The sequence below is a fragment of the Crotalus tigris genome, unplaced genomic scaffold (assembly GCF_016545835.1).
Source record: "Crotalus tigris isolate CLP2741 ecotype Arizona unplaced genomic scaffold, ASM1654583v1 scf7180000024362.2655971311:6658466, whole genome shotgun sequence".
NCBI lineage: Eukaryota > Metazoa > Chordata > Lepidosauria > Squamata > Viperidae > Crotalus > Crotalus tigris.
Window position 1 is genome coordinate 359,386 of NW_024100530.1, and position 19,587 is coordinate 378,972.

General features: G+C 36.0%; 2 protein-coding genes across 2 annotated transcripts in view; one reads left to right on the plus strand and one right to left on the minus strand.

Annotated features, from left to right (window-relative positions):
• LOC120301001 (voltage-dependent calcium channel subunit alpha-2/delta-3) overlaps positions 1-19,587 on the plus strand; it is a 405,499-nt gene that overhangs the window by 350,540 nt on the left and 35,372 nt on the right. The gene's annotated exons all lie outside the window — the stretch shown is intronic.
• On the minus strand, positions 1,042-10,761 carry LRTM1 (leucine rich repeats and transmembrane domains 1). Its single transcript, XM_039327507.1, has 3 exons — positions 9,743-10,761; positions 7,135-7,731; positions 1,042-2,585 (listed from the first exon to the last, which is right to left on the minus strand). Exons 1-3 carry the CDS (start codon positions 9,747-9,749, stop codon positions 2,152-2,154), a joined length of 1,038 nt encoding a protein of 345 aa, XP_039183441.1. The 5' UTR covers positions 9,750-10,761; the 3' UTR covers positions 1,042-2,151.

A 19,587-nucleotide genomic window follows, 5' to 3' on the forward strand; every position in this document is an offset into this window, starting at 1 on the left:
ATTTAGTTACAGTGAGATCTTTTAAAGAACAGGAGAGCCAGTTGAGTATATTAATAGATGTTCCATGTATCTATTTCCCTGTGAGATCATCTGATTATCTGGTCTGAATGTCATCAAACACTTTCCTTTCATAATGGAAAATAGCATATAATTAGATAAACTGGCTTAGGAGAACAACAGGTGTTTTCATTACAGTCTTCGTGACTTAGAACTGTCTGTCTTGTTCTTTGAAACTGGTATAGTCTGCTAGAGTACAATGCATCTAAAATTACAGCTAAAATCCCAGTGGGTGCTACATTTATTGATTAATCATTGATAAGAGACTTTGTAAAATGCCCTTTTTTGAAAATAGAATTGTGCAAAGTTACCTAACAATATCTCCCCATCTCAATTCTATTTCTAACAGCAGTAAAGATTGATCCTGAATTTTCCATCACAGTCTGGATTCAATTCTTGAGTTTTCATCCCAAGAGGCTGAAATTTTTTTTGGGGGGGGGGGGGAATCAGATACCTTTTTCCTTATGAAGCTTTCTGGAATAGTACGAGGAGATATTTATTTCTATGGCCAATTAGTGATTAAATGAATCAACAAATGCATTTTCCAGGATGCATTGGTACAACTAACTATGAATGCCCATAGTCTTTCCAACATTGCTGTCATTGTCTTTTGTACACAGAGGCATGCAAGTGATCTCTCATAATGATTTATCCTGTTAGAAACTGGGAAGGAACCATTTTCTAATTGCTCCTGGGAAAGGATTGTAGTGGTAATAGCACAGCTGCTTTCTTCTGCCCTACAGTTTATCTGGCCCGCCCCCAGTATTGCAATTGGAAGTAAGAACTGGCAAATTGGCCAGAATGTTTAGCAGTAAAAAATAATTTGTGATGCTCACAGAATTCACAACTAGTTTCAGCTTTCAAAGTCACTTTCTCCATTGAAGCATTAAGTATCTCATGCTGCAGCATAATAGCTTTTCATTTATTAATGTTATTGTTGACATTAGAAGATTGAAATATTAGTAAATATTCTTGCAAAATAATTTATTTATTATAAAATGTACAGGCTGAATGTTCCATTTTATAATACCCAATTAACAATAGTATGAACAAAATCTGTACTGTAATAAAATGTAATTATCACAGAGCAACAACAATAACATAAGTTATTAATTCAAATCCCCCATATAATATTTTTTTCAATTATACATAAACTAGAATTGTAAAGGCTAGCAAGATATAGTGATTAAAGTAAATTTTAGGATTGAAAAGTTTAAAGTTTCTTAGAGGAAATAAATAAAAATGCAAATAAATAAACCTATTTAATCCATCACATATTCCTTAGGCAAATTCCTTATGATATTTCTACTCTTGTTATCTATCAGAGTTGTATTTGTTGTACAGTGTATTTACAATAATCTACATTGAGTTTTTATTTTGGAATTCATTTATGGTTATTAGCATGTTTCTTTTCTAGGCTGTGATTTGGGGATTAAACTAAAAGTTTGGTGGAAGACCTCAAGCAGAACCTCAAACTCTTTTCACACTGATTTCTGAAAGGCTTTTGAAAAGCAATTGAAAGGAACAGAGAGGTTTTCATCTTTCCGTTTAAAAGGATTTTTTTTAGTGGTCAAGAACAAAATATTTAAAGACCATTCATAGGGAGGGAGAGAATGTCTAATATTTCTGTCTCTATTGCTATCTATCTGTTAACCCCATTTTTATATAATATATAGTTTATCCAGGAATGTGCTAGCATAGTCCATTTTCTTCCCATTTCAAAAGATTTTTTTTGAGAATAGGTTTATGTGAAAACACTCTGGAATATGAAAAAACTCTGGAATATGGAAGGGAGGCTTGAATCAAGCCAGGGTAAATTTGCTCATTTATTTTGCTAGGCATATACGTTGCTCCAATTGTTGGTCAATGTTTACAACCCTACCATATATAAACAGGATTAAATTATACCCATGAACCAGGTAAATATAAAACATCACATATTACAATATTTATATGCTGAAGAATATTCCTGTACCAAGGAAATCAATCCTCAGGATATATTAAACCTATTTCAATACTCTTCTTGTTTCTAGAGAAAGTGGAACCACAACTAACCAAAGAATTTCCTTTAGGCAGTTCAGAGCCATCAGAAACTCAAGCCAAGGAATTCTCAAATGGCTCTTTTTCTTCATGGCTCCCCTTCTCCTTGCCAGGATATGAATTTTCCTGGTGATATTTTGCTGTAATTACTGCATAGGCACAGCCATATACTGCAGCAGCCAACATCATGAGGCATATGATCCCACAGACAACACCAGTTATAGCCACAGTGACAACTGAATGACGCAAGTTAACCGGCCGTGGCTTTGATTTACGTTCACAGTTTGCGTGGGTGCTGTTTCCTCCATGTTCACTGGGAAGGGTGTGCTTTGCAGAACCTTTAGGCTTAGAACTGTGATGCCAGTAGACTTGATGACCATGAGAAGCTGTAGGAAAACAGGTCCCATACAACTCGTAGGGAATTTTCAGCAGGTCTTTTCCTTTCCGATTTTCAGGGGTTGAGCAGACAATTTCATCGCTAATTCCTCCTGTTGGAAATAAAAGATATATATTAACTCTTGGTACTTCAGAAAATTTTGAAACTAGTGATTGGCTAAACTAAGGTAGACATTAATATTTCTCCTACATTGGCTATTAGAAGTATGTGTTGTGAAAAGGAGAGACATTTTTAAAAAACAATTAATCAACTGTTCAATGGTATTCCATTATAATTTGTAATAAAAAAACGTAAGCTAAAGTAACCAAAGTCCAATTCATCATATATTATAGCTGGATTCACACTATTACACATTCACACAAACCCATGGTCAGCAATGTGGCACCATCAATGAGAACATCAATGCCATAAATGTAACAATAGTCTTCCTGAATTATTTTTATAAACAATATTCAAAATCTTGTAATATTTCATGAGATATTACATAATTCCATGAGCAAAATCATGAAAGCCCTTTGATGCAGCTGCCCTGCATCCCTGGGTTGTCATAGGGGAGATCAAAAAGTCAAGATGGTAGACACAAAATGTGATCAAAATCCTGCCCTATGCATGCAAACATGCACACTTGTATGTGTCATGCATAACACATATAAACAAACAATGGGGCTTCAATAGCATGTATCACAGCTGCCATCTTCACTTTTTTGATCCCCTCACTGTATCATCCCTACAGGCTGCTAATATAGAATGTCTACTGAGCAGAAATGGTGACTGTCAAGCAGACCATGATTCGCAGGGAATTTTTCCTTGAAATCTTATTATCTGTATCTGTTTCATTTTCAACCTACTGTACTATCACATTTGTAAGCCTCCTGTCTTCCTGAGAAATTCTGGCCACAGGTAAGGGTCTACATTTAGGCAAGAAAAACCAAATGCACAAGTATAGTATAGCTGGTACCTTGCTCAATAGTAGCAACTGTGAGAGGGACCTCGGAGTCCTAGTTGACAATCACCTAAATATGAGCCAGCAGTGTGCTGCAGCTGTCAAAAAGGCCAATAGAGTGCTAGGCTGCATTAACAGAGGGATAGAATCAAAATCACATGAAGTGTTAATACCACTTTACAATGCCTTGGTAAGGCCACACTTGGAATACTGCATCTAGTTTTGGTCACCACAATGTAAAAAAGATGTTGAGACTCTAGAAAGAGTACAAAGAGCAACAAAGATGATCAGGAGACTGGAAGCTAAAACATATAAGGAACGTTTGCTGGAATTGGGAATGTCTAGTCTAATGAAGAGAAGGACAAGGCGTGACATAATAGCAGTGTTCCCATATCTCAGGGGTTGCCACAAAGAAGAGGGAGTCAAGCTATTCTCCAAAGTACCTGAAGGCAGGACAAGAAGCAACAGATTGAAAAGAGAAACAACCTAGAACTAAGGAGAATTTTTCTGACAGTTAGAACAATTAATCAGTGGAACAACCTGCCTCCAGAAGCTGTGAATGGTCCAACACTGGAAGTTTTTAAGAAGAGACTGGACAGCCATTTGTCTGAAATGGTATAGAGTTTCCTGCCTGAGCAGGGGGTTGGACTAGATGACCTCCAAGGTCCCTTCCAACTTTATGATGATGATGGTGATGATGATGATGATGATCATCATCATCATCAAGTTATAGGTGGTCATTTTTTTCTTAAGTACTGAACTCTAACTCAATATAGTCATTTGGTTTTCAACTTTTCTATCCTCCGAAACTGATACCTTCAGATCTATGTCCAAAATATTTAATATGCATTCACATTTGCAGAAATATTTCATGTTAAACTGGATGCCCCGTCAGCTTCTGGTCACTGAAGGATTGGAGCAGAATTTGATGAAGGGTGACAAAACATTTGCCTATGACTGTCAGATTAATAAATGAGCATTTGAATTACGTGTGTCTCTACAGGGGTGGAGACAAAGTAATCATAGGGATTATTTTAGATGGCAGAGGAAATTTTACTTTAGCTTAAATTGGGAAGAAGAACTAAAGAGTCAGGAAGTAAAATTATAAATTTTACAGTCCATCCAAGTTTCTCCCAATCATTTGGTTATAATCAATACCATTTATATATCTGTATGGTTAAAATATTGTTTCCATCCTGGATTTCTATTAGGAAGTATTGGAATTGGTTTCCAAAAGAGAAATGCCTCAAAATTCCAAATTTTGAATGCAGAAAATTCCTAATGAATGGATGATTAAATGCATCTTGACTGTTATGTTTGCTTAATAGCTTCCTAAATTTATCTCAGAGAGATAAACATTTTTAACTGCGTTAACAAAATTTAATGCACTTCCCTTTCTCTAACTTTGTATCAACATAACCAGAGAATACCAAATATCAGAGAAGAAAAACCAAAATGTTATTTCAATGCAATTTGGAAAGAGTCTGTACAGTGTAAAGCAAGGAAGCATAAGGGTTAGCACCATTTCATTTACATTGATATAGTGGTTAAAGGGTTGGCCTAGAAACCAGGAGACTTGAGTTCTAGTCCCACCTCAGGCTTGAAAGCTGGCTGGGTGATTTAGGGCCAGTCACTCTCTCTCTCTCTCACTCATTGATTGAGCTCAATGAGCAGTCACATAGCGTCTGGTTTAAATACCAATTCACATATCAGCTGATAGTCCACTCTGAATTGTAGTTTTAAGTCAAGGACTATCTATATTCCATACATCCACGTGAGAGCTCCAGAAATTAACTATGTCTGGGGATAACCCAGGTGTTCATAGCCTTCTCAAAGCCTGATAACGTCAGAGCTGTTCAGGTTTCTGTCAGAAGCTGTTCCATGACAGAGAAGACCCACTACTTAGAATTCACCAGAACCCCCCTCACAAAGGTGACAGGATTATATCTACTCTGCCAGATCTTGTGGCTCAGGCAGGAATCATCAGGGAGATGTGGTTCTACAAGTAACCTAGCCCCATGCCATGCAGGGATTTAAATGTAACAACCGGCATCTTGAATTGCAACTGGGAAGCCCACTGGGAGCCAGTGTAATGTTTCATGAACATGACATCATGCCCATGCCACTGCATTGATAAAGCTTCCAAATGTTTTTCAAAGGCAGCCCCTTGTACAATACATTGCAATAGTCCATTCAGGAGATGAATAAGGCATACATTAATATGAGCAGTGTCTTCTGATCTAGAAATGGGCACAATTAGCACACAAGATGTATTTGTGCAAAGGCCCTCTTGATATTTTGTGAAGGAGGCTTTAAAAGTTTTAAGAGGAGCAATTTTTAAAAAACTCCTATAGGACTTAAAAGATGGGTTTTAATTCTCCCAACATTTATAACAATCACAAATTCAGAAAAGGGTCCTCATTTTTACTCTTAGGATTGTTACATGCAGTGGCTGGCTATATGTCCCCCTCCCCCATGGTTGTCTGTTTATAACTGTAGAATGGAATAGAATACTTTATTGGCCAATTGTGATTGGACACAAAGAATTTGTCTCTGATGCATACGCTCTCTGTGTACATACAAGCAAGGAATTTGTCTCTGGTGCATAAGCTCTGAGTGTACATGCAAACAACAAAAGTAATATAATCATAATAATGATACCAATAAGAGAAAGTGGTAGAAAAAGATAAGAAGGATAATTTCACAACTGTAATCTGCAGATTCTATAAGGCAGGGCTTTTCAACCTTTCCACCCATTGTACCACTTTTAGGATATGGCAATATCCGAGTACCACCAGTCGCCCATCAAGGCGTCAAAAACTTGATGACCCCCCCCAAAAAAATAGTTATGAAGTACAGGTAGTCCTCGACTTACAACAGTTCGCCTAGTGACTGTTCGAAGTTACAATGGCACTGAAAAAAGTGCCCCCCCAAGCCACAGCCGAGCAAGACACTTGCCTGCCCGCCCACTGGCGTTCTTCCTCCTGTCCTAGGTTTTCATTGTTGTGAGCATTTCTGTTGAGGATTGGCAGCAGGGATGGGGTGGGGGGTTTTGGTTTTTATTCCCCCCGCCTGCTGGGTGGTTGCAGCAGGTTTTGGTCACTTCACATGACCCTGGGACACTGTGACCATCATAAATATGAATCAGTGGCCAAGCATCTGAATGTAAATCACAAGACCCTGGAGATGCTGCAAATTCCAGCTGATTGGTGCTTCTTCAGGGCTCAGCAGAAGCACCAGGATCAGCGCCAAGCTCCAGCTGGATCCTGGCACTGATCCTGGCGCTTCCACTGAGCTATGACACTCCCGAAGAAGCGCCGATCAGCTGAAAAGTGGCATTGATTCTGGTGCTTCCACTGAGCCCTGCAGCTCCAGCCATCTCTTGCTCAGGCTTGTGCTGTGCAGTTCAGCTCACTCCCCTCCCCCACTACCACTTTTCTAGGATGGTCACATATCACCTGCCAGGTGCCAATGTACCACAGGTGGTACCCGTACCACTGATTGAAAAGCCCTGCTATAAGGTTTGCACCCAGGGCAGAATGTGCAGATGCTATGTAAATCAGGAAATCAAAAGTGCCCACAACCATTAGAAAAAAACAACTTTGCATGTTTAGATCTTTCCTTGAAATACCATTAAGTGAAGCTAATGTTGCTGGACATAACATACAATATATGTACTATGAGAAAAAAGTCTCACCATTGTACAGAAAGGTTTCCAGCCATAATTTAAGCCCAAAGACTTGACAATTACATTGCCAGAAATTACCCTTGAAAAGAATCATTTTCAGATTTGGAAGTGATTCTAACAGAAGTCTGTCAACTTCGTGAAGATGATTATATTTCAGAGACAATAAAGTAATGTTCTCTGTCTTGTTTCCTAAAGTTCTAGGAAGCTTTGATATATTGTTTGATGATAAATCCAGTGCTCTTAAGTGGGGTAGAGAGCTAAAGGTCTTATTATCTATATATCCAATGACATTATTGGTTAGATTTAGAATCTGCAAATGTACTAGTCCTCCAAATGTTTCAGGTAATAAACCTGAAATAGAATTGTTCGATAAGTCCAGGATTTTGAGACTCTTTGTGCCCCTAAAAGTCCTTTGACTGAGTTTCTGAATGCCATTGTTTGACAAAAGTAATATTTGAGTTTCAGCAGGTAAATGGGAAGGAACTTCGGCAAGTCCTTGATTTCTGCAATCCACTGTCCTTGAATTTGGATGACACAGACATTTGAGGGGACAGTCGGTCACCACATCTACCAGTATGATAATACTTGAAACAAAAAGAAATGAACCTAAAAATAAGAAAATAACTGTTAATGGCACATTTAGCTTATTGTCGCAACACTTAATAGAGTTTTCTAGGAATCTGGGGTTGTACATCTAAATAGAAAGCTGAATATGAATTTTCTTTTAGATAAGATTAAGAATTTAAACATAATTACTTTTCATTCTTTATCAAAAAGTGTAATTAACTTTTAGGATATTTACATCTGGATAAAAATACATGTGAAGAAAATCACTTGATTAAAGCAATCATGTTGATAACATATACAAAACTAGAAAATACTCATTATACAAGAACTATACTTTTTCTTGTAATAAAGCTTCAGGTCAAAATGATTGAAGGATTTTAAAGTCTACTTTGCTTAGCATTGTGTAGACCCTGAAAGTCACCTTCATGTGCTCAATAGGATTATGAAAAGCATTTAAGCAAATTTAGCTTAATCATACGAGTGCTTTCATTTTCTACACAATACCTTATTCCTTTTAGTCTTATCATCTGTAGGATTATTTTGTCATCTCCATCTCTGTGAGTGTGCCTTCAAACTGATGTTTGATTCTGATGATGCCTGGACTAGTTCCTGCAGTTTTCTTGGAAAGGTTTTTCAAAAGTGATTTATCCTTGCCTTCTTCCTAAGGATGACAGTGTGTCATTGGTTCAAGGTTATCCGCCTGGCTTTGGATCTAAGATGGGACTAGAACTTGCAGTCTCCTGGTGCCTTTAAACACTACACCAAACTGGCTCAGTTTATCCCCATCTAGGGAACACAAAATAGCTTTGGCATTTTCCCAAAAGTGCTTTTCTCACGAGGCAACTGGACTTCTTTTTTCTCTTTGAAGACGTTTCACTTCTCATCACTCTGAGCTGAAGAAGTTTCTTGGATGAGAAGCAAAACATCTTGAAAGAGAAAAAAAGAAGTCCAGTTGCCTCATGAAAAAAACACCTTTGGGACAACGATGACCTGGATGGCTCAGAATCTCCATAGACACTTTGGTATTTTCCTGTTTTCAGAATGTCCATGTTTATTTCAATGAATTTATTCAAATTGTTAAGTTATATTGAAACACTGGTGGGGGAGAGGAAATAAGTAAGTTGATCTTCCCTATTTTTTGGATTATAACTTCAATTTCTGAATTCTTAATATTCTAACTGAAATTTATGAGAGTTGTAGAGGATCTAAAGGAAATCAGATAGGCTATTTGTGCTAAAGATATATATATTTGAATGAACTGAGCCCTGAGGATTAAACATGAAATGTTTAAAAATACTTTCAATTATTATATTTTACATCTTTGCATATTATCCATTTTCCTTCTAAAATGTATTTTTTCTTTTTTAAACCAGATAAAGAAACACAGTATCTTATTATGACCTAATTAAGGGAGCCTCCTTTTCATAATAGTATTTCTTTTATAGCATTGCTTTTATAGATGTGTACAGTACAATAGTGAAACAGGCAGCTGTGGCTAAAACTCGTATGGCCATATTTTCCCTATCACCAACTTATTAAAGGTTCATGTCTTTTTTTATGCTTATAATAATTATGGGCTTCAATTACAAATCAGGTAAATTCTGCTGAATTTGGGGAAACATTTCAGTTAGTAAACATGCAAAGGACTGAATTTGAAATAAAATATTTAATAAGTCTAAGATGGGCAAGCCACTGAATCTAAATTAATAGTATCAGGACCTAGATACTTGGAAATCTCTATATTCACAGCTAAACATGTTAACCTTCAAATGAAGTCCTTCACTTTCTGAAATTAACTTGTGCTCCTTCATTAAATATATTTCAGAAAGTTTGAATGGCTCACCGAAAGATTTTCTTAGTGTTTCTGAACTCTGAAGTTATATGAGAAAAGGATGCATTCTGTATCGGTATGTCTAGGTTACAACTATTTGCTAAGGTACAAATGAAGCAAGTTGCTTCAAGAAATATCATGGATTGCTAAGAGGTTAAGACAATGTTTTTTGCTGAACAGAATCTTTTCACAATAGTTCCAAATAAAAACGTGTCTTACCATTCATGGTTCTTCACTTGTCGAGTTTACAGAAAGTTCAATTCAATTTTTATGAGAAGCAGTATTTCTGTCTGAGCTGCCGTTGCCGTTTAGACTGGTTCTGTGTATCCATTGATGCCTTAATTCATAAATTACTATTCTTACTACCACAGGACCAGTTAAGTAAATCCATATAAAGTGCTGTCTCTTTTTTCCATTCGATTATGCTCCTTTCTCCATTTCAAGTGTGCTTTGCTGTGCATGGAGATTTTCCCTGCCTCTTATTCAATCAACAGGATTTACCGAGTGTCTGTCAATTTGTGCTGGACAGCTGCAGTACAGAAATCATGACCTAATAGCCTAGCCTTTTCAATTATTTAATCTATCTCAAATCCAAGGTACAGAGACAAAGTGGATTTTTAAAATCCGGAGCGGTTTATCATTTTTGTTGGGTAGTTAGACCTTGCAAAATAAGATGATTCTAAATTTGTGTTCCTGTCATCTTTGGTTGTGATTGGAGGCAATGGGGTGTGTAATCTCAGTATGAAGAGGCCTTCATCTTGATTACATGGTTTTGACCATTCACTTGTTGCTGTTCTGGAGCTTATACTTTTGATTTCCCTAGGGATTAACTGTGCTGACAGGATTTCATTGCATAGAAAAAAAACTGTGTCTATGTGCGCCTGCATAGCTTTCTTCCTTTTTTTTTTCTTATTCATTTTTTTTAAAAGAACTTCAAGCATTCCAAATATGAGGCCTGTTTTTGCCAAACAGGAAGGAACCTCAAATGATATATGGGTTTTCTTATGCTGCAGGTTTGGATCAATTTATTGGTATTTTATAATCATTTTCACACAAAAAGCATAGGTCACCAATTTGGAGGTAGGGATTAGAGATCTCTCATTCTATGACAGTGGTGGCAAACCTATGGCACACATGCCAGAGGTGGCACTTGGAGCCCTCTCTGTGGGCACGCATGCCGTTGCCCCAGCCTCACCTCCCCCCACGACCCCTTCCTCAACAGCAGCCCCCCTGGAAGAGAGTCACCCCCGAGCATGGCCCATGCAGAGCAGCACAATCAAGTACATGGCAGCCAGGCAGCGTAGACAAGACTCTGCCCTCAGACCCCATCGTGCAGAGTTGATGTTGTGCGGCACGGGCAGAGGGCATGGCCGCAATGGCGCTGTTGGGCTGCCTGGGTGATCTGTGGCAGGCCCTGGAGGCAGTGAGTGGCCCTGCGGGCAGGCGGGGTGGGGACGGGGCAGGGGGTGGAGCAGGGGTGGGGCCAGTTTTTGGGCACTTGGTCTCTGAAAGGTTCACCATTACTGTTCTATGACCTCCTAATTAGATTCTTTTAAATCTGGTAATGTATAAAAATAGAAAATCCTGACAAATGAACCAGATAGAAACATGCTCAAGAGTCTTCTCCTAGGGATGAGAGATTGGGATTCTGGTTTCTTGGTACACGTTCATGCTGGATCAAGAAATGCCAAGGATTCATTGGACTCAGCAGTTTTTAGTGTGTGTCACCTACCAAGCACTACAGTGTTCCACTTAACTGATGAGAGAAATCCATTAAGCAGGCTCATATATCACAATAGCAGTTACATGGGAGCAGATCTGATGACTTCCTGCTAAAAGTCTCTTCTTTGCCTAGTTTCATTGAATACTTCTAGTGAAAGGTCTTACTAAAGATCAAGAGGTGGTAATTTTTGTAACTGTGAGCTATATGTTTTGCATTATTAATTTCTCCACTGAGGACTTTAGTGCACATATCTGAGTCTCTGGATTAGGAGTTGTCTCATTTTCCAATTTTGTAGAAAGGAGTGGTTGGCTACATTTTATAACAGCACCTCTTTTATTACATTTCCAAACAGAGAAATCTGAGGAATTTATGTTCCTTGTGTAATCTTGGAGGTGATTATTGGTTCCTTCTGCCACCTTTGGCAGAAGATCTACTTATCAACAATTTATTGTCTGAGAATCAGAAAAAATGCTTCTGGACCTAAGGAGAACTATAAATTGAACTAGAGATGTGTAATCCATAAAAACCTAGCCCATTTGTGTGTCATATGTTCTTACAGATTATTCCATCTCATTCCAATTTTGACAAAAATACAGAAAAGCACCATTTACCTGTTTTTCAATACATATTGTCAGCTATTTTTAGATACTAAAAATGATACTTTTTCCTATCCAACTACCCAATATATGTTTTTCTACACAGCCTTTAGTAATATGGTCAATTCTTTATAAATACAATTTCTTTTATTCGATACAGCTTAGCCTCAAAGCACTTTTTTATACAGCTCTTTTTACATTTATACTAATATTTATTTCTTCCTACAGTGTTTGAAAACATGAACATTAATAGCTGAGAATGATTATTGACCATAGATATCACTAATGTGATTACCATGGCAGAGTAAAATAAATATGGAAATGTTCCTTTTAAAATTGAAATACAAAATTTATCAAAAAGGAGAAATTAATATATAATAATTATTATACTGAACTATACTGTACTAAAGCTAAATAAGAAAGAGAGATCAGTATAATATGAACTAGCCCAAAACTTTAACATGTTATTACATCTATACTATATAGAAACATTGGGGGCCAGTTTAGTGAAGTGGTTAAGGCACTAGGTTAAAAACAGGGAAATCATGAGTTCTAATCCTGACTTAGACACAAAGCCAGCTGTGTGACTGTGGGCCATTCATTCTCATCTGCAGGAAGGAGGCAGAGGCAAACCACTTCTGAAAATATTGCCAACAAAACTTTCCAGGATTCAGCAGAGACACATACGGCACACACACACACACACACACAGAAAAACATTCCTTCAGCTTCTCATTTTTTATGATATAAAGACATTCAAAAAATTAATATAGAAAAATCCATCTTTATTTTCAAAAATTAGATTTCTTTTGTTCCCTATAAATGTTTGAAATATGTTTATTTTCTTAAAAAGTGCATTTTTCTACATTTCATTATGATGCACACATGTTCATCGTATATGTTCATATGCTTTCCAGTGGCCCAGCCATTAAAAATAAATAAATAAATAAATAAATAGGAAAACACAACATGTGTTATATTTGGCTAGTTGCAAATGTTAATTGCAGTTGCTGAATTCACTTTCTTCAGAAAAACACTTTTCTCATGGTTTTCTACTGCAGTTCTTCCTTTTCCAAAAGCTACTAAGTCCTGTATCCCACGGACACAAAAATTGTGTTGTGTTGTAGCTAATTTTGGTTGAGGAGAACTAATTCAAACAAGGATGTGACATTGGCTACTCTTTTCTCTTCCCGTTTGTGCTGCTATTTCAGCTTGCTTAGGTTCAACTCATAATATTCTTGATGACTGATATATTGTGAAGACAGAAGCCTGGCTAATACTCTTGTACAAAGGCATCCTGTGAGTTTAGAATGCTTATGTGGTTCTTCAGGACTGCTTGAAAACCCCAAATGGGTATACACTTCAAGGTCATGAACAGAATTGCTGACATTGTCGTTCTCTGATTTCCAGCCCTATTGGTTGGAGCCTTTTCAAATAAGTATACATAATAAGTGGTTATCAGCTCGTAAAACTCAAGCATGAAAGTTTCAGCAGAATTTTCTGTGAGTTCTTTGGCAATAACAATAAGGATGTCTCTTTACCATTTAAGGTGAAGTTTTATGACAAATAGTAGAAATAAATCAACCAACATTGATGGAAATAAAACAATTATTGGCAATTTATCAATAACAGATAGTAAAACAATTGAAATATAAAAAAGCGTTTAATATAAAGAAAGGGATACCAGATCCAAAATGGGGAGTAGGAAGACTTAATCGTGTTTTGGAATGATTTCTTGCTTCTGTTCAGGACACAGCCTTCATTTTATACAGAGCTTAGCAGATGATGAAAGAAGATACAAGGAAAGCCACTCAATAAGAAGGAAGTATTTGAATTTTCTACATCCTTTGACACATGAAGGAGAGATGACTACCTGTTGTCATGTGCCCAGCTGACCACAGAACATGCCTTTGCAAGTTTTACTGCTCTGTCAAATTTTTGGAAGCATTGTAGTTAATGAAACTTGAAGTGCAGGCCTAAGTCTACTTTGGACAAAAGGCCAGGCTCAAATACTTCTGTATTTTTGAAAAGTCATGAAGGAGATCTGAGGCTTTGCTACATTGTATGAATTCTTAGAAGTAACATTTTTCTCATTCATGACATAGGCAGTGCCTTTGTTTCACGATGACTGACACTAGGCTGTACCCGTGATGCCTGACCTTGTGGAATGGTAATATAGAAATTATTGCTTCCTGCTGTGGCATTTATGGTTTTTCTCAGCTCATAATTCTCCATGGACTTCAGTAAATATTTCCTTTGGCTCGCATATTGGATTAGTTGACACATTATTTTTATAACCATTGTCTTTAAAAGGAGGCTTGCTAGCCAGGTGCTGTTCTCAAGAATTGTGCAGCTCTTATGCACGTCAGAGGATAGAATCTTTAAAGCGTGCCTTCCCAACTGCCTCTCATAGTTAGGTAATCCTCAACAGCTACAATTGTGTTATTTTTAGCATTAACAAATTGAGAAGATGTTCACAGGGAAAGGTCACCGAAAAGTTAAGCACTGTGTGAGGTTCATTTCCAACAACAACATGGGCCTTGTTTAATATGCTTCACGGTGTGGTAGAAGAAATTTTTATCTTTCAGAGCTTTTCATTTCTTTTTTAGTCAAACATTCATGCTTGGTCTATCTTTTGGCAACATATGATTTGAATTGTCAAGTTAGTGTTCAGGCATGTGTGGCTATTTTCATATTCCTCTTGAGGGATTTGGCAAGAAGGCTTTCCCCTACTTTGTACTTTCCCTTTTTCCCTCCCATTCTGTCTATTAATAATAAACAAAGGGTAAGAAGACAGGCATCAACAGGAGCAAATGGATAAATCCCTCTGAAAGTGCCAAAGTAGCCTGGCACATGCAAAGGACCTGCTCTTGTTGATTATGCAATAAAGAGTATTTTGAGAGCCATCTGTATCTTCGTACCTTACACATAATAAAAGTCAACCAGTTTGGTATAGGATTTAGGCTGCAAATTGCAAAGTGGAAGACTGTGAGTTCTAGTCTCCCCTTAGGCACAAAGCTAGCTGGGTGACCTTGGGCTAATCACTCTCTCTCAGCCCTAGGAAGGAGGTAAGGGCAAGCCATTTCCAAAACCCTGTAGAGTCAACACTGATTCAAAAGCACAAAGCAAAACATAATAAAAGAATATATGATTATACAATAAAATATTATGAAATATCTCAAGATTAATGTCAGCACTTTTTTATTTTTATGATTTAGCTGTCAATCCTAAAATATTCAAAGATAAGGCCATTCATTACTCAGCTTTCTCTCAGGTGCTAGAAAAAACTGAAAAGCTTTCTGTACATCTACATTAAATATCTGTAATTGAGATTTTCAAACAGATTTGAAATTTTGACCATCCGTCTTCTTAATTTCTCTTCAGTACCTTGCAGATTCTGTGGTGAAGTGCCAAAAAATACTACTGAGTGAAGTAATGTAACTGATGTTTTGTGACAAAACACTGACTAAATTCAAATATAAAGAAGATCCAAGATATTTAACAATAATATTTTCAACAGAAATCAAAATTGGCTAATTCGTATCCTTTTTCCAAGAAAAACTGATTGGAATAAGAAAGTAATGTGGTATTGTTGGCAAATAGCTTTTAATATATCTTTCAATTCTTCATTTCAAATTGCTTCTCCAAATTACTTTTTTTTTACTGGTTTCCATACACAGCTTAAGGTTTGGAAACTAATAGCTGAAAGGAAATTTTGTGAATGACTTGAAATTGAGTAACAGCAGGTAGGAAAAGGGTTAAGCCCAGTCCATTAAAAGCATCTCTAAATGGCTTTTCTAGAAACAATAGTTAGATCTATAGATCTGTAAAGCATCTATTTCTCATAGTTTTTGACTTGAATTTTGTATTACTATTCCAATATAGATTATTTTCAATAAATGCTGGGTTATATATGAATGTGTAGCATGTCAGTTTCTTGTGCCTGCTGACTGGTTTGAAGATGATGATTTGTAAAGGAAAAAAAATTGCTGCCAGAGGGTTCTTACAGGATATTGTATTATATTATACTGAACCTGATTCAAAACTGTTATTCTTGTCTGTGATATTGGCTCAGATTTCCTCAAAAGCTACTGGTACATAAAAGAATAAGGTCTGCCCCTTCAAAAGTTAGCTACTAGGAGAGAAAAAATAGGTCTAAGTCATTTGATCCTTCCAATGTTAGGCAAAGGTATTCTATGCTGGACATACCACGGCTTAATGCACCTTATCTTTTGCTTACCTTTTGAATTCCTTCAGGGAATCAGCTTGATTTTATTTACTTTTTAACGTAAGCACCAGTCTTTCAAAATGTAACTTATTGGCATGGTAGTTATGAAGTGCATTGTAGAGCAGAAAGAGAGAGAAGTCTTCTAAGGTGGAGAATAAATGTTTTGGCAACCTGGCCCAGATCTAGGAATTGCTTTCTGCACTCCATCTATCCTGTGAAACAGTGTTTTGGTTTGCGGAAAGGGGGCCTTGTGAGTCTAGTGCTATTCTAGGGATCCAAGAAGGCTGGTTAAGCTTACATTTAATTGCAAGTTAAATAAAGAAGTAGCCAAGAGTCTTTAAATCAAATTTCATGTGTCTGCCTGTTTCATGATGGCAACCACATAGGCCTCAATCAATCAATTCCCAGCTTGCATAGAGCACTGTGTGCAATGTACATCTTTGTAGATACGGAAAAATGCTGGGGAGATAAGCATGATTAAAGTTAATTAGTAAGTTCATATAGTTGTTACCGTAAATGGAAACAGATGAAACTTGACATAAAAGTAATAGCAACAAAAGGGATCAAGAAAAAGGAGAATTAGAAAAACATGTCTGAGATTAAATATAGGATTAGCATGTTGTTTATTTAGATCATTTCTGGTCTCTTCTTAAAAGCTATACATTTAACTTAATTTCAATTTTAGACATGATAGATCACCCAATTTACATCAAAGGAGACTCCAGCTTTGACTTTTCATTCATTCATGTTTGTTTGTTTGTTTGTTTCAACCTAGTAGCTACCAGGGTATTCTAACTTGTGCTTCCTACAGGTATTTATTTATTTGTTTGGTAAATATGAAGAATGCTTTTTTTTTTTTTTTAATTGAATTTTTTTCAAAAATTTTACAAATAAACATCCACCCCCCCTCCCAAACCACCCCACCCTCCCCCCCCCGACTTCCCAGAACTGAATATAGGATTATTTAACAAATTTTAAAAAATAACGTATACAATTTATAAGATAATTAATAATAATAATAAAAATCATAATAATAATATATATAATAATAATATACGTAAAAAAAAGGAAAAGAAAAAAGGGAAAAAGAAAAGAGAGAGAGAAAGAAAAAAGAAAGAGGTAGGCGAAAAATAAAACATATATAGAAAAGTATATAAATAATAATACAGAAGAAGAAAGAAAGAAAAAAACAATCATTACAAGTTATAAAAAGGCTAAATAATATTTTTCCATATCTAAATTATGTTGTATAAAATTTATCCATTTTTCCCATACCGCAAAAAATTTCTCTTGAGATTGCTCCTTTAAAAAAGCCGAAATCTTTGCCATTTCTGCCAAATACGAAACTTTATAAAACCACTCTTGTAAAATAGGCAAGGATTCCTTCTTCCAATATTGTCCTATTAACAGCCTAGCGGCTGTAATCAAATTTAGCATCAATATAACCTCCCTAGCATCACAATCAGTAACAATACCTAATAAAAATAATTGCGGAGTAAATTTTACCCTCCTTCTAAAAATTCTCTGAATATTCCACCATATCTTAATCCAAAAAGCTTTTATATGCTTACACGTCCACCAGATATGATAATAAGTAGCATCCAAGTGTCCACATCTCCAGCATTTCGGCTGTAGATTAGAGTACATAATGGACATTTTCTTTGGATCAAGGTGCCATCTATAAAACATCTTATAAAAATTCTCTCTTAAATTTTGCGCTTGTGTGAATTTAACATTTCTTGTCCAAATAAGTTCCCAAGTATCCATTGAAATCGATTCACCAATATTCTGTGCCCATTTAATCATACAATCTTTAACTAATTCAGATTCTGAATCCAATTCCACTAAAACCCCATAAACTCTCTTAATATGGGTTGGCCTTTGATCTCTTACTTGTTTTAGGAGAGTTTCATCTTCTCTAAGCCAGCCCATTTTACAATCCATCTTCCATCTGTCCACTATTTGTCTATATTGGAACCATGAATAAGTTAGATTTTCATGTATTAGTTCTTCCAAAGATTTTAACTGCCAGTCTTGGCCATCCCATCTAAGTAACTGTGCATAAGAAACCATATCCATATTAACCCCTTTCCTTATACCTTCTATGGCATGCCGAGGTATAGCCCATAATGGTATTTTAAAATCAAATTTATAATACTTCCTCCACACTCTAAGCAAAGAGATTCTTATAATATGAGACTTAAAAACCCAATCCACTTTTTTATTAAATATTAAATAGGCATGCCATCCAAAAAGTAAATCCCAACCTTCCAAATGAAGTATTTCTATATTTGTTAAATTCACCCAATCGCTGATCAATGTTAGTACTACAGCATCATAATACAATTTCATATTTGGTACCTTGAGTCCACCTCTCTCACGAAAATCTTGCATTATTTTAAGTTTCACCCTTGGTTTTTTCCCTGCCCAAACAAATTTATTAATACCTTTTTGCCATTCATCTAAATTACGATCACTCTTTAAAATAGGTAACATTTGAAACAGAAAAATAAACTTTGGCAGGACATTCATTTTAATAACTGCAATTCTACCCATAAGGGATAACTGTAAATTGTTCCAATTTTTTAAATCCTTCTGTATCTCCGTCCACAACTTTTCATAATTATTTTTATACAGTTTTGCATTGGAAGCAGATAATGTAACCCCCAAATATTTTACCTTATCAACAATTTCAAAGTCTGTTAACTTAACTAAAACTTGTTTATCACCATTAGTCATATTTTTAGCTAATATTTTGGTCTTGTTATTATTAATTTTAAAACCAGAAACACGTCCATATTGTTGGATCAATTGTAATAATTTTACCACCGAACAAATAGGTTGAGACAAAGTAACAACCAAGTCATCTGCAAAGGCTCTTAATTTATATTCTTTTTTATTAATTTCTATTCCTTTTATTTCTTGAGACTCCCGAATTTTAATCAACAATATTTCCAATGTTAAAACAAACAATAACGGGGATAACGGGCATCCCTGTCTTGTACCTTTTTCTATTACAAAAGCCTCTGACAAACCCCCATTTACAATAAGTTGAGCAGTCTGTTTTTGATATATATTAGATAGTACTTGTAATATATTTTGTCCAAAATTCATCTCCTTAATTAAACATAACATAAACTGCCAGTTCACTTGGTCAAAGGCTTTTTCAGCATCCAAAAATATCAAGCCTGCAGAGACTTGGTTATTCTTTTCTAAATACTCTAATAAGTTAATAATTTGTCTAACATTATTTTTCATATACCTTCCAGTTATAAAACCCGATTGATCCTTATGTATAATCTGCTGCAAAATCCCCATAAACCTATTAGCTAAAATTTTTGCAAAAATTTTATAATCCACATTTAAAAGAGATATAGGCCTATAATTTTTAGGCAATGTAAGATCTTGATTGTCTTTTGGAATCAGTGATATAAATGCATTACGCCAAGATGGAGGGATCTCTAACCCCTGTAATAAGTTATTAAACAATTCACACAACGGTTGAGTCATCTCTTCT